General features: G+C 39.9%; 1 protein-coding gene across 1 annotated transcript; it reads left to right on the forward strand.

Annotated features, from left to right (window-relative positions):
- Nucleotides 1-4,523: 4,523 nt before the first annotated feature.
- LOC142842061 (spindlin-2-like) lies at nt 4,524-15,045 on the forward strand. Its single transcript, XM_075959034.1, has 3 exons — nt 4,524-4,610; nt 14,308-14,680; nt 14,828-15,045. The coding sequence occupies exons 1-3, from the start codon at nt 4,524-4,526 to the stop codon at nt 15,043-15,045; spliced, it is 678 nt and encodes a 225-aa protein (XP_075815149.1).
- Nucleotides 15,046-15,511: the final 466 nt, after the last annotated feature.

Below are 15,511 nucleotides of genomic sequence, written 5' to 3' on the forward strand. Positions count from 1 at the left end.
TTGAGTGTTATTTGTAATAGCAGAAAGGCCTAACTGCTATTTTAATCATAAAGATCTTTAGATAACCAGTAATCAAAACGGCACAGTGTGAGATGCCTTGAAAAGGAACATTTTGGGGAGATGTTATTCAGAGGAGTAACTTCTGAGGTCATTCTGAATAGTCTTGCTTTGTGAGAAAATGCCTGACCATGTATGACGAAATATCAACAATCACACCAGTGTGTAGAAGGGAAAGAACAAGTTTAACTCGAGTAAGATTATTTTAGTCATCATTGGCTTCCTACTGTGTTTCCAACTTCCATGACCCATATATTACATCAAATATTGGGAAGATTACAAGAAACAATTACAATGATCTTTTACTCATGATTAGTCTTGTTACAAACTTTTCTGCTTCCTAAGAGTTGTATTGTTCTGTGCATATCCATCAATGTAAGTGATGTAGGATGCCCTTGTTTATGTGTTTTTCTTTCCTGGTTAATGAATAAATCTGATTTGACCTATGGTAGGGTGGAATTCATTCAGGCTGGAAGAGATATAGAAAGAGATTAGGTGGCTGCTGATGTAGAAGTATACCAGAATTTTCCTGTAGGCCACAGCCATAAGGTGATACAAAGATTAACAGAAATGGGTTAATTTAAGATGTAAAAGTGAGGTAAAAAGAAGACTGAGTTAATAGGTTAAGTGATATTGTAAATTTCTGTGTGATTATTTGGGTTGGGGCAGTTGGGAAACATAAGGGCAGTCTTCATTTACATGAATGACATGAACATTTTGCATTTCTGACTGTTACATTTATTTCTCGGGTTGTTTTATTATTCCATGTATGGACACCAGTGATGGGGCCAGTTGATTTCTAGTGATTGGATTTAAAAACATAGCTTAGGATTCAGTTTCTAATTTTATAGTTATGACAGGGACCCAAAACCTACAGTGGAGCAATGCATTTCACTAGCTACCTGTACCAAATATTAAAGGTTTAAATCATTTTTATGTAGAGCAGCATATTTTGGAGGTAGTTTAAAACAGAATAAAATTCTTGAGAATTCTTGACAGAATCCTACAAGGTAGGATGCAGTATTATTCAAAATATCATCTCTAATGTCACCTTGTGAATAAAAGGAATGTATGAGTTTCCTTGAGTCAAGACAGTACTTCCTAGTCTTCCTGGGATAGGTGGATTATGTGTAAGTACACATTCTTAATGGAGAGAAGGATGATGGCCCAGTTTTCTCCAGGGTTGTTCTCAGGAAACCTTTGTTAAACAAAGTATATATGAGGTCTCTTGAAAACCTCTTCTTAGAATGGAAAGTTATGAGGCTATCTTCAGCAAATGAGTAATCCCAATTGTCTTTATTTACAGGGAGCAGGGCTCCAGTCATATTTGGTAAAATAGTATGCAATGAATCCAGGATGAAAAGTGGAAATTTGCAAGGCATCGTGGGTAATGAGTAAGAGTCTGGCTCTGCACTAGCATCCAGCTAATTTTCACAAGGCAAACATACATACCAATGAGAAATATTTGATAGTCTAGGGCAAATACCATAACAATCTTCCAAAAGACTAAGTAGTAATGCAAGCATTTATGTTTCCTCAAGGGTGTGTTCAGCTGTATATATCTGTGCATATTGAAACAGTGCATTTTTTGTTTTTTCCTTTTATTTATTTATTAAAAATTTCTCACCTGCCACCTCCTCCCATTTCCCTCACCTCCCCCAATCAAGTTCCTCTCCCATGTCAGCCCATATAGCTATCAGGGTTCCCTGGCCAGTGGGAGGTCCAAGGATCACCACCTCCATCCAGGTCTAGTAAGGTGAGCATCCAAACTGCCTAGGCTCCCACAAAGCCAGAATATGCAGTAGGATCAAAAACCCACTGACATTGTTCTTGAGTTCTCAGTAGTCCTTAGTGTTCGCTATGTTTAGTGAGTCCAGTTTGATCCCAGGTGTTTTCAGACCAAAGCCAGCTGGCCTTGGTGAGTTCACAATAGAACTTCCCCATTATCTCATTGTGTGCATGCACCCCTTTCCGTCCTGAGTTCCATGCTCGTTCTCTCTCTCTACTTCTGCTCCTGATTTGGACCTGGAGATTTCTTTGAATATTCAAGAATCATACAGAACACCAAAAAGACTGGATCAAAGAAAATCATCCCCTCACCATATAATAATCAAAACATGAAATACACAGGTTAAAGAAATAATATTAAGAAACAGTGCATTTTTGAAAAACAAAATTGGAGACAGATGGCTTGAGAGCCAATTTTCTCTTTCCACCTTCTGTCCTGTGATCTAAAAGCAGAAAGTTGTAAGATCCCATGGATCACATATGTGTTTGTATGATTATCTTTGTCAGAGGGGTTTCTTTTCCTTTTGGCAGATGAAACATGTCTAAATCCTCTTTGTGACAAAGAGAGATGCTTACAGCCCCCATGTTCTGTATGGGAAGCATGAATATCTGCTTTGTTATAGCCTTTTCCAATTATTTTGATAAGTCTTGAATGCTTATGGCTGCCTTTGGGAGAAGCAATACCTCTACCACACTTTTCCTGAGATTGCGAGGATCTGCAGCCTCCCTTAGAGATGGAAGGTTCTATGCACATCTGAGGAGTAGCTTTTTGTTTCTGGCTAACTTTTGGATGGTGAATCCTTGAACTCTGTTTTGGACAAAGAGCATATTAGGCAGCCTTCATGTTCTGAATGGGAAACATGAACAACTTCTTTGTTAGAGGGGACCTGTTCCAAGTTGATTTGGGTAGATTTGAAATATCTAAGAAATCATTGGGAAGAAGGAGAAAACCTGAGACCCTCCTTATAAGGTTGTGAGGATCTCAAACTCCCTTTGCAGAAGTAGTAGTGAGGCTCTCTTTAAGCTCAGTTTTAAGCCTTGCAGCAACATTGTTAGAAACCAAATCTCTGCCCCGTTTTTGAGAGAATGGTGAACTTTCAAGCCTTCATCTTCTGTTGGCACAGATTTGAGGCATGATTCTTTAGAATCAAGTTTTGATTTTGTTTTCTTTGTTTACAAATATTTGGAACCACCTAGTTGAGAGGGAGAATGTCTTTGATATTTTGTATATCCTGATATTTGAGTGGAACAAGAGTTGAAGTTCAATTATGATGATACTTTGTTTGGAAACAATCCTAGGAGGGGTAGCGTTAGAACGTGAGTCCTTTCTGACATATATGGAAGATTGAGCCTACTTTTGGCAGATGTGAATTATCTTAAGGCATCCAATGCTAAAAGTAAATATCTGATGCTTCATTTAATAAATGAAGCATGCTTCACTATTTTTTGATTGAATTGGAACTTCTATGACTTTTATTGGGATAAGAGAAATATCTTAGTCTCCATGAGAAGGAATAGGAATGTACTGTCATGTGCACAAGTAGACATTCTTAAAGACTCCATTGAAAAGAAAGTTCCCACTCCTTCTAGGGTAGTTGGTATAGGTTATAGAAGCCATTGGGATGGTGTGGGATTTCCAAAGGTATCATAAATAGGTCTAGGAGGCTCCATATTCTTGTGGTAATATACTGAAGGGCCTCGAGTACATTTTTGTCAAAATTCCAATGTCTCAGAGCCTCTAAAAAGGATGGTAAAGTTTCTACAGCACCTAACACAGGTTCTGAGCTCTTACTAAGCTCTTTTGCTGTTGGCAACATTTCTTAGGTCTCTGGTGTAAGGGAAGGTTGCAGAGTCTACATTGAAAGAGGTTGATATTCTAAGGAATCTTTGGAAGTTGTTGATGTTTCTGTAACCTTACTGTAAGAAGATGTTATTTCTAGAAAACTTTTGTGAAATGGTGGAGTTTCTATTGTACCCTAATGAGAGACAGAGATGAATCATTCCTGTATCAGATGATGACTGTCCTAAAGGCTCAAGGGTCAAAGTAGGGCCATCCTCTTGGGATGACAAAAATAATCTGGAGACTCTTGAGCAGACGATGAAGTGATTCCTATGCTGATATGGACAGTCCCAGAGCCTCTTGGAAATGCAATGAATTTCCTGTATAGCCTTGCTGAGAGGATAATCTTGTACAACTTGAGATATTTCCTGACAATGTTGTGCTGAAGGGGATAATGACCAAGTCCCAGATGCAGGTAGAGTGGGTCTTAGAAAATCTTTGTCCGGTGGAGGAGGTCCCATATTCATCCAAAGATACTGATGGTCCAATAATTTCTTTTGCAGGTGCAGATGGTCCTATAGTACTTTAGCCAGAGATGAAATTTTGAGACTTTCTAGGGTAGAGGGAAAAGTTTTTAAAATTCCTAGGTAAGAGTCTGATATATTACAAGCTTCTTGGAAGATGCCAAAGTTCTGATGTCTCTGGCACAACGGGGGCCCGTTTTAGACTCTGTACTGAAAGAAACATATGTGCTACAGCATTTTGGGCAAGTGCTGAGGGATCTATAAATGTCTTGGTAGAATTAGCCTTTTCTAAAGTGCTATGAGTAGATGGTGATATTTCTCATGGACTATTGAATATTCTGATAGTCCAAGATTTCCTAGATCAGATAATGATAATGGCTGTCCTTGATGCCATTGTTCCAAACAAGTGCCTGATGCCTCTTCAAGTGACAGGGAAGTATCGGAAGAACCATGAAAATATGGTGAGTGTCAAAGAGATTCTTTTGCTGATATGGACATTCCTAGAGCCCCTTGTGCAGACAATGCATTTACTGGAGAGTTTTGATTCAGTGGTTTCATAAAGTCACCTGTTTGCATGAACATATTTGTTTTAAATCATTGTCCATTAATGAAACTCTATCAGGCCCCATTTGAGATGAGGCAGTATTCACAAAGTGTTGGTTATATGGAGAAAATCCCAGAGCTCTATAGGTAATTGTTGGTTATCTCAATGTCTCTTGTTCAGTTATATAAGGCCTGTACACCCTTGGCAATTATTGAAAATCTCATTGTCTCTAAAATGGATGTCAGAGTGTCTATAGACCTTGAGAGAGATTTCAAAATACTACAAATCTCTATATAACATGGCAAAGTATATGTTGTCTCTTAAGCAATATTGGGAAGAACCCAGAGGCCACTCTAAAGAAGCTTGGATTTCTGGAACACTTTGAGCTAATAATGGTGCTGTTACTACAGACCTTTGGAGAGCACCTTGTGTAGAAATTGATCTTCCTACAGGATCTTGTGAAGATTGAGAAAGTCCACAATCTTGTGGAATAGATGATGGATGTACAACAGCCTGTTGGGCTAAAGAAGGTTCCAGGTCCAGTTGAGAAGATATGAACATTTCTAGAGGTTCTTTTTCAGAATTTGAATGTCCTCCAAATGATTGTGCTGATATGGAAGTTCCAAGAACCCTTTGCATGGATCATGAATCTCCTAAACACCGTTACTGAAGTAGTGATAATCTGAGAATCCCTTTGGCAGCTCTAGACAATTTTGAATACAATTGAGCTGATAATAAATATTGGGAGATCACTAGTACAGATGGGGTAGGTCTCAGTGAACATTTAGAAGATGGAGAACATTGAACAGATTTTTGGAGAGATGATGATTCCTGAATTTATTAGTCAGAAACAGAAAGGAAGAGGGCATTTTGGGCAGATATTGAATGTCCCAGATTTACTGGGAGAGGTGTCAAAGTTTCTAGACTCACAGATGAAGACTCTGAATATTTAAATATCATTAGACGAGATGTTAAAATTTCTGATGACTTTGGAATCCATTGGGAATTTCCCAACTACTCTGTGAATCAGGTTGAAGTTGCTGAATACCGTGCACATCTAAAGAACCTTCTACTTTCTGGAGAGAAGAAGATGTTTCTAGAATAACTGGAGAAGGTGAAATATATTACCCTATTCCCTGGGCAGGAAATATGTGTTTCTTGTGGGACAGATGGGAACTTTGTTACAAACCCTTCATTATAAGAAGTGCCTTGCACTTTGTGGGAAGATCTGGATGATTCTGCAGACCCTTGGACAAATGAGCAATGTCCTAGAGACTCTTGTCCTGATATAGACAATCAAAATTACTTTGGAGAGATAATGAACATCCTTCATATGCCTACTGATGTGTTGTTTATCCTTGAGTCACTTTTGTGGATACAGAAATTTTCTACCACAACTCATCAAGTGGGGAATGTTCCACAGTACCTGGTGAGGTGGGGTAGGTCCCAGAGTCTCTTGGGAATGTCGGGAAAGTTTTAGAAAAGTTTGGACATTTGGTGAAGATTCTAGATGGGTCTAGAAGATATGTACAGTTCTGACTTATTTGAGGAAAATAAGAAAACTCCCAGTATGTTGGAGTATAGAACTGAAAAGCCATTGTGTCCTTGAGGCAGATAGAAATTTTTCTACAGGCCCTTTTCTACAGGCATATGTTAAAGTTTCCACATTCTTATTGGAGAGAAGGATGATGGCCCAGTTTGCCCCAGGGTAGTTCTCATGAAACCTTCGTTAAACAAAGTATATATGAGGTCTCTTGAAAACAGTACTACAGAAAACCTCTTCTTAGAATGGAAAGTTATGAGGCTATCTTCAGCAAATGAGAAATCCCAATTGTCTTTATTCCCAGGGAGGAGGGCTCCAGTCATATTTGGTAAAATAGTATGCAATGAATCCAGGATGAAAAGTGGAAAGTTGCAAAGCATCGTGGGTAATGAGTAAGAGTCTGGCTCTGCACTAGCATCCAGCTAATTTTCACAAGGCAAACATACATACCAATGAGAAATATTTGATAGTCTAGGGCAAATACCATAACAATCTTCCAAAAGACTAAGTAGTAATGCAAGCATTTATGTTTCCTCAAGGGTGTGTTCAGCTGTATATATCTGTGCATATTGAAACAGTGCATTTTTTGTTTTTTCCTTTTATTTATTTATTAAAAATTTCTCACCTGCCACCTCCTCCCATTTCCCTAACCTCCCCCAATCAAGTTCCCCTCCCATGTCAGCCCATATAGCTATCAGGGTTCCCTGGCCAGTGGGAGGTCCAAGGACCACCACCTCCTTCCAGGTCTAGTAAGGTGAGCATCCAAACTGCCTAGGCTCCCACAAAGCCAGAACATGCAGTAGGATCAAAAACCCACTGACATTGTTCTTCAGTTCTCAGTAGTCCTTATTGTTCGCTATGTTCAGTGAGACCGGTTTGATCCCAGGTGTTTTCAGACCAAAGCCAGCTGACTTTGGTGAGTTCACGATAGAACTTCCCCATTACCTCATTGTGTGTGCACCCCTTTCGGTCCTGAGTTCCATGCTCGTTCTCTCTCTCTACTTCTGCTCCTGATTTGGACCTGGAGATTTCTTTGAATATTCAAGAATCATACAGAACACCAAAAAGACTGGATCAAAGAAAATCATCCCCTCACCATATAATAATCAAAACATGAAATACACAGGTTAAAGAAATAATATTAAGAAACAGTGCATTTTTGAAAAACAAAACTGGACACAGATGGCTTGAGAGCCAATTTTCTCTTTCCACCTCCTGTCCTGTGATCTAAAAGCAGAAAGTTGTAAGATCCCATGGATCACATATGTGTTTGTATAATTATCTTTGTCAAAGGGGTTTCTTTTGCTTTTGGCAGATGAAACATGTCTAAATCCTCTTTGTGACAAAGAGAGATGCTTACAGCCCCCATGTTCTGTATGGGAAGCATGAATATCCGCATTGTTATAGCCTGTTCCAATTTAGTTTTGATAAGTCTTTTTTTTAATTTTTTTATTGATAAAAGGAGGATAAAGAAAAGAAAAAAAAACAAATTTCCAACTCCTCCCACCAGCCTCCCATTTCCCTCCCCCTCCTCCCACTCTTCTCCCCCTCCTCCCACTCTTCTCCCCCTCCTCCCACCCCTCTCCCCTTCCCCCCACTCCTCTCCCCCTCCCTTTCCAGTCCAAAGAGCTGTCAGGATTCCCTGCCCTGTGGTACGTCCTAGGTCCTCCCCCCTCCATCCATATCTAGGAAGGTGAACATCCAGACTGGCTAGGCTCCCACCAAGCCAGCACATTGCATAGGATCAAAACCGCGTGCCATTGTCCTTGGCGTCTCATCAGCCCTCATTGTTCGCCATGTTCCGAGAGTCCAGTTTTATCCCATGCTTTTTCTGGTAACAGTCCAGCTGGCCTTGGTGAGCTCCCAGTAGATCATCTCCACTGTCTCAGTGGGTGGGTGCACTCCTCGTGGTCCCGACATCTTTGCTCATGTTCTCACTCCTTCTGCTCCTCATTGGGACCTTGGGAGCTCAGTCCAGTGCTCCAGTGTGGGTCTCTGTCTCTATCTCCATCCATCGCCAGATGCAAGTTCTAGGATGATATGCAATATATTCGTCAGTATTGCTCTAGGGTAGGGTCATTTCAGGTTCCCTATCCTCAGCTGCCCAGGGAACTAACTGGGGACCTCAGCTTGGGCACCTGGGAGCCCCTCTAGGGTCAAGTCTCCTGCCCACCCTAAAGTGGGTCCCTTAACTAAGAATTGTGGTTCCGTGCTCCCCTATCCAACCTTCCTTTATCCCGATCCTCCTGTTTCCCCAAGTCCACCCTCCTTCCCTTCTACCTTTTCTCTCCCCATCTCCCCTAACCCCATCCCACCCCACCCCCAAGATCTCACTTTTCCCCCCAGCAATTTTGTCTACTTCCCTTATCCAAGAGGATAACTATATGTTTTTCCTTGTGTTCACCTTCTTACTTAGCTTCTTTAGGTTCGCCAATTGTAGACTCCGTGACCCCTATTTATGGCTAGAAACCAATTATGAGTGAGTACATCCCATGTTCTTCTTTTTGGGTCTGGGATACCTCACTCAGGATAGTGTTTTCTATTTCCATCCATTTGCATGCAAAATTCGAGAAGTCATTGTTTTTTACCGCAGCGTAGTACTCTAGTGTGTATATATTCCATTCTTTCTTCATTCATTCTTCCATTGAAGGGCATCTAGGTTGTTTCCAGGTTCTGGCTATTACAAATAATATTGCTATGAACATAGTTGAACAAATGCTTTTGACATGTGATAGAGCATCTCTTGGGTAAATTCCCAAGAGTGGTATTGCTGGGTCCAGGGGTAGGTTGATCCCTAATTTCCGGAGAAACCGAAACACTGACTTCCACAGTGGTTGCACAAGATTGCATTCCCACCAGCAATGGATGAGGGTACCCGTTCCTCCACAGCCTCTCCAGCAAAGGCTATCCTTGGTGTTTTTGACTTTAGCCAATCTTACAGGTGTAAGATGATATCTCAAAGTTGTTTTGATTTGCATTTCCCTAATCGCTAAGGAGGTTGAGCATGACCTTAAGTGTCTTTTGGTCATTTGAACTTCTTTTGTTGAGAATTCTCTGTTCAGTTCAGCGCCCCATTTTTTAATTGGGTTAATTAGCATTTTAAAGTCTAGTTTCTTGAGTTCTCTATATATTTTGGAGATCAGACCTTTGTCTGTTGCGGGGTTGGTGAAGATCTTCTCCCAGTCAGTAGGTTGCCTTTGTGTCTTAGTGACAGTGTCCTTTGCTTTACAGAAGCTTCTCAGTTTTAGTAGGTCCCATTTATTCAATGTTGCCCTTAATGTCTGTGCTTCTGGGGTTATACCTAAGAAGCAATCGTCTGTGCCCATCTGTTGTAGGGTATTGCCCACTTTCTCTTCTATCAGATTCAGTGTTTTCGGGCTGATATTGAGGTCTTTAATCCATTTGGACTTGATTTTTGTGCACGGTGATAGATATGGGTCTATTTTCATTCTTCTACAGGTTGACATCCAGTTGTGCCAGCACCATTTGTTGAAGATGCTTTCTTTCTTCCAATGTAAACTTTTAGCTCCTTTATCGAAAATGAGGTGTTCATAGGTTTGTGGGATAAAGTCCGGGTCTTCTATATGATTCCATTGGTCGACTTCTCTGTTTTTATGCCAGTACCACCCTGTTTTCATTACTGTAGCTCTGTAATAGAGTTTGAAGTCAGGGATGGTAATGCCTCCAGAAGATCCTTTATTGTATAGGATTGTTTTGGCTATCCTGGGTTTTTTGTTTTTCCATATAAAGTTGATTATTGTCCTCTCCAGATCTGTGAAGAATTTTGATGGGATCTTGATGGGGATTGCATTGAATCTATAAATTGCCTTTGGTAGAATTGCCATTTTTACTATGTTGATCCTCCCAATCCAAGAGCAAGGGATGTCCATCCATTTTTTGGTATCCTCTTCAATTTCTTTCTTCAATGCCTTAAAGTTCTTGTCAAATAGATCTTTCACTTCCTTGGTTAGATTTACCCCAAGATATTTTATGCTGTTTGTGGCTATCGTGAATGGAGAAGCTTCTCTGATTTCCCTCTCTGCTTCCATATCCTTTGAGTATAGGAGGGCGACTGATTTTTTGGAGTTGATCTTGTATCCTGCCACATTACTAAAGCTGTTTATCAGCTGTAAAACTTCTTTGGTGGAATTTTGGGGGTCGCTTATGTACACTATCATATCATCTGCGAATAACGAAAGTTTAACTTCTTCATTTCCAATTCGAATCCCCTTGATCCCATTATGCTGTCTTATTGCTATTGCTAGAACTTCCAGCACTATATTGAAGAGGTATGGCGAAAGTGGGCAGCCTTGTCGTGTTCCTGAGTTAAGCGGGATGGCTTTGAGTTTTTCTCCATTTAATTTGATGTTAGCTGTCGGCTTGCTGTATATAGCTTTTATTATATTTAGGTATGACATTTTATCCCTAATCTCTCCAAGACTTTTAACATAAATGGATGTTGAATTTTGTCAAATGCTTTTTCAGCATCTAATGAAATGATCATATGTTTTTTTTCTTTCAGTTTATTTATATGGTGGATTACATTGATAGATTTTCGTATGTTGAACCAGCCCTGCATCTCAGGAATGAAGACTACTAGATCATAATGGATAATTTTTCTAATGTGTTCTTGGATTCGGTTTGCCGGAAGTTTGATGAGGATTTTTGCGTCGATATTCATGAGTGATATTGGCCTGTAATTCTCTTTCCTGTTTGAGTCTTTGTGTGGTTTTGGTATCAGAGTAACTGTAGCTTCATAAAAGGAATTTGGTAATGACCCTTCTGTTTCTATATTGTGGAATACATTGAGGAGTATAGGTATTAGGTCTTCTTGGAAGTTCTGGTAGAATTCCGCATTGAAACCATCTGGCCCTGGGCTTTTTTTGGTAGGGAGGTTTTTGATAACAGCTTCTAGTTCTTCGCGACTGACAGGTCTGTTTAGCTTGTTCACCTGGTCCTGATTTAATTTTGGTAAATCGTATTTATCTAAGAAAGTGTCCATTTCTTTTACATTTTCCAGTTTAGTGGCATACAAGCTTTTGTAGTAAGATCTAATGACTCTCTGAATTTCCTCTGTGTTTGTGGTTATGTCCCCCTTTTCATTTCTGATCTTATTGATTTGCAAATTTTCTCTCTGCCGTTTGATTAGTTTGGATAGGGGTTTGTCAATCTTGTTGATTTTTTCCAGGAACCAGCTTCTTGATTCATTGATTCTTTGGATTGTTTTTTGTGTTTCTATTTTGTTGATTTCAGCCCTCAGTTTGATTATTTCCAGTCTTCTACTCCTCCTAGGTGAGTCTGCTTCTTTTTTTTCTAGAGCTTTCAGGTGGGCTGTTAAGTCTCCAATATGTGCTTTCTCTGTTTTCTTTAAGTGGGCACTTAGTGCTATGAACTTTCCTCTCAGGACTGCTTTCATAGTGTCCCATAAGTTCGAGTATGTTGTTTCTTTATTTTCATTGAATTCAAGGAAGACTTTAATTTCTTTCTTTATTTCCTCCTTAATCCAGGTATGGTTCAGTAGTTGACTGTTCAGTTTCCATGAGTTTGTAGGCTTTCTGGGGGTAGCATTGTTGTTGAATTCTAACTTTAATCCATGGTGGTCTGATAAGACACAGGTGGTTAGTAATATTTTTTTGTAGCTGTGTAAGTTAGCTTTGTTACCAAGTATGTGGTCAATTTTTGAGAAGGTTCCATGAGCTGCAGAGAAAAAGGTATATTCTTTCCTATTTGGGTGGAATATTCTATAGATGTCTGTTAAGTCCATTTGCTTCATTCATTAATTCTCTAATTTCTCTGTTAGGTTTCTGTCTGATTGACCTGTCCATTGGTGAGAGAGGAGTGTTGAAGTCTCCTACTATTAGTGTGTGCGGTTTGATGGCATCCTTGAATTTTAGCAATGTTTCTTTTACATACGTGGGTGCTTTTATATTAGGGGCATAGATATTCAGGATTGAGATTTCTTCCTGATGAATTTTTCCTGTTATGAGTATAAAATGTCCCTCTCCATCTCTTTTGATTGATTTAAGTTTGAAGTCAACTTTGTTAGAAATTAGTATGGCCACACCTGCTTGTTTCTTAGGTCCATTTGCTTGATAAGCCTTTTCCCAGCCCTTTACTCTGAGTAGGTGCCTGTCTTTGTGGTTGAGGTGTGTTTCTTGTAGACAGCAGAATGTTGGATCCTGTTTTCGTATCCAGTCTCTTAGCCTGTGCCTTTTTATAGGTGAAGTGATATTAATGACCAGTGGTTGTTAACTCCGGTCACTTTTCAAGTAGTAGGGTTTGTGTGTTTCCCTTCTTTGAGTTGCGCTGGTGAAGTGTCTCTAGATGTCTGAGTGATTGTGGTTATTGTTGGACTCCTTGGTTAGTGATTTTCCTTCTATTATTTTCTGTAAGGCTGGATTTGTGGCTATGTATTGCTTAAATTTGTTTTTATCCTGGAAAATTTTGTTTTCTCCATTTATGGTGAACGAAAGCTTGGCTGGATATAGTAGTCTGGGCTTGCATCCATGGTCTCTTAGTTTTTGCAGTACATCTATCCAGGACCTTCTGGCTTTCATGGTTTCCATAGAGAAGTCAGGTGTAAGTCTGATAGGTTTACCTTTATAAGTAAGTTGGCCTTTTTCCTTTGCGGCTCTTAATATTCTTTCTTTATTCTGTATATTTTGTGTTTTGATTATTATATGGTGAGGGGATGTTTTTTTTTTTTTTGATCCAGCCTATTTGTGGTTCTGTATGCCTCTTGAACTTTCATAGGTACATCCTTCTTCAGGTTGGGAAAGTTTTCTTCTATAATTTTGTTAAGTATATTTTCTGGACCGTTGAGCTGCACTTCTTCTCCTTCTTCTACTCCAATTATTCTTAGGTTTCGTCTTTTTATTGTGTCCCATATTTCCTGAATGTTTTGTGATGAGAGTTTGTTGGACTTGCTGTTTTCTTTGATCAGTGCGTTTATTTTCTCTATGTTATCCTCAGACTCTGAGATTCTTTCTTCTATCTCTTGTATTCTGCTGGTTATGCTTGTTTCTGTAGTCTCTATTCGTTTACCTAGATTTTCCATGTCCAGCCGGCCCTCTGTTTGTGTTTTCTTCTTTGCCTCCATTTCATTTTTCAAATCATGAACTGTTTCCATTATCTGCTTGATTGTTTTTCCTTGCTTTCCTAGGGTATCATTCACTGATTTACTCAATTCCTCGAACTTTCTGTTATACTTCTCATCCATTTCTATAAGGGCGTTTTTTTATATGCTGTTTAAGGGTGTCAATCACTGTCATGAAGTCAGTTTTTTCTCCTTCTTCATGATTAAGGTGTTCATGTCCTCCTGTTGTGAGGTCGCTGGCTTCTGGTGGTTTCGTGTTGTTCTTCAGAATGTTGGGTGAATTCTTGCATTGGCTTGGTTCGCTCGCAGACAAAGGGCCCACCCTGCTTGCTGCAGGCAGGCTATGGGGACAAAGAAGCCCCCGAGCTCCCCTTTACCCTACGCTTGGGGTTAGGACCCAGCGCCCAACTTGATAAGTCTTGAATGCTTATGGCTGCCTTTGGGAGAAGCAATACCTCTACCACACTTTTCCTGAGATTGCGAGGATCTGCAGCCTCCCTTAGAGATGGAAGGTTCTATGCACATCTGAGGAGTAGCTTTTTGTTTCTGGCTAACTTTTGGATGGTGAATCCTTGAACTCTGTTTTGGACAAAGAGCATATTAGGCAGCCTTCATGTTCTGAATGGGAAACATGAACAACTTCTTTGTTAGAGGGGACCTGTTCCAAGTTGATTTTGGTAGATTTGAAATATCTAAGAAATCATTGGGAAAAAGGAGAAAACCTGAGACCCTCCTTATAAGGTTGTGAGGATCTCAAACTCCCTTTGCAGAAGTAGTAGTGAGGCTCTCTTTAAGCTCAGTTTTAAGCATTGCAGCAACATTGTTAGAAACCAAATCTCTGCCCCGTTTTTGAGAGAATGGTGAACTTTCAAGCCTTCATCTTCTGTTGGCACAGATTTGAGGCATGATTCTTTAGAATCAAGTTTTGATTTTGTTTTCTTTGTTTACAAATATTTGGAACCACCTAGTTGAGAGGGAGAACATCTTTGGATCACCCATTGGAAAGCCATCATTCTAGATCAACTGCCAACATATCCCTCTCTCTATTTGTTGAAATATGATAGGATTGATTGTGTCTATGGCTTGGAGCTTCATAGTGATGAAAGGATTTTAAACCTGAAGTTCCTGCCTAATAATGTGTCATTTCCTCAGGTGACAGACACTCATCTCTCAAACACCATAGTTGGCAGAGCAGTGAAACATACATTCATGGGCACAAATGGCTCTAAGAATGACTGGAACGGGATGGTCCTAGAGGAGGTGCCAATCATGAAGACCTGGTTTTATATTACCTACAAGAAAGTTCCCGTCTTGTACATTTACCACCTCCTGGATGACTACCTGGAAGGCAACCTCCACATCATGCCAGGCTCTAAGGAAGAGTGGAGTGGCGTGGTCCCAGATGAGGTGCAGACCATAGCGACCTGTTACTACATTGTCAACGAGAATGATCCGGTCCTGTACCTTTACCACCATCATGATGATTCCATTGAAGGCAACCTCCACATCACGCCTAAATGTCCTCCAGTAGAGGTGACTTTGGAATTAGGCAGGGATTCCTTGGAGGGCAAAAGAGTGCAGTACAACAAAAAAGATGGAACCCAAGAGATAGGTAAAATTATTTGCCAAGTTCCCAACAAACCTTCTGTGTATTTCATCAAGTTTGATAATGACTTCCATATCTATGTCTATGATTTGGTGAAGATCTGTTAAAGTGAAATTCTAAAATTTTGAAGCAGACTTAAATCTCTCTTTGGGAATTTGTTTTTTTTCTGAGATACCTCAGGTCTTCTATAAATCCTGCTATCTTTTCCAGTGGAATATTCTTTCTCGAAAAATAAAAATTTGTTAACATGTTGTGTTATTTGGTCAATGATGGATTGTGTTTGGTGGATGGGGCATCACAGAAATACGTGCCTCAAAACAAAGCAGGATTTATGTTCTTTTCCGCTTGGAGAGTAAAGGACTGGGGATGCGTGGTGTGGTAAAGGACAAGATGGCTGTCAAGGAAGCAGTGGAGAGGGGACAAAAAGTTGTATGTTCTCGGGGCGGTATGAAGCTTGAGGGAAAACCATGTCAAATGGAAAGATGTGACCGCTATCAGCGTGAGGTATTGGGACTTAAGAGGATAAAGAGTAGATTAATCAGGAAGGGACACAAATGTATACTCAAAATCAGA

This window comes from Microtus pennsylvanicus, chromosome Y, assembly GCF_037038515.1.
Source record: "Microtus pennsylvanicus isolate mMicPen1 chromosome Y, mMicPen1.hap1, whole genome shotgun sequence".
NCBI lineage: Eukaryota > Metazoa > Chordata > Mammalia > Rodentia > Cricetidae > Microtus > Microtus pennsylvanicus.

Bases quoted from the DNA above. Each gene is read 5' to 3' on its own strand.
- LOC142842061 (XM_075959034.1), top strand. From the start codon at position 4,524: ATGGCTGTCCTTGATGCCATTGTTCCAAACAAGTGCCTGATGCCTCTT. The intron at 4,611-14,307 runs GTGAGTGTCAAA...CCTAGTTGAGAG, and splicing joins GGAAGAACCATGAAAATATG to GGAGAACATCTTTGGATCAC. The intron at 14,681-14,827 runs GCAACCTCCACA...ATTCCATTGAAG, and splicing joins CCTGGATGACTACCTGGAAG to GCAACCTCCACATCACGCCT.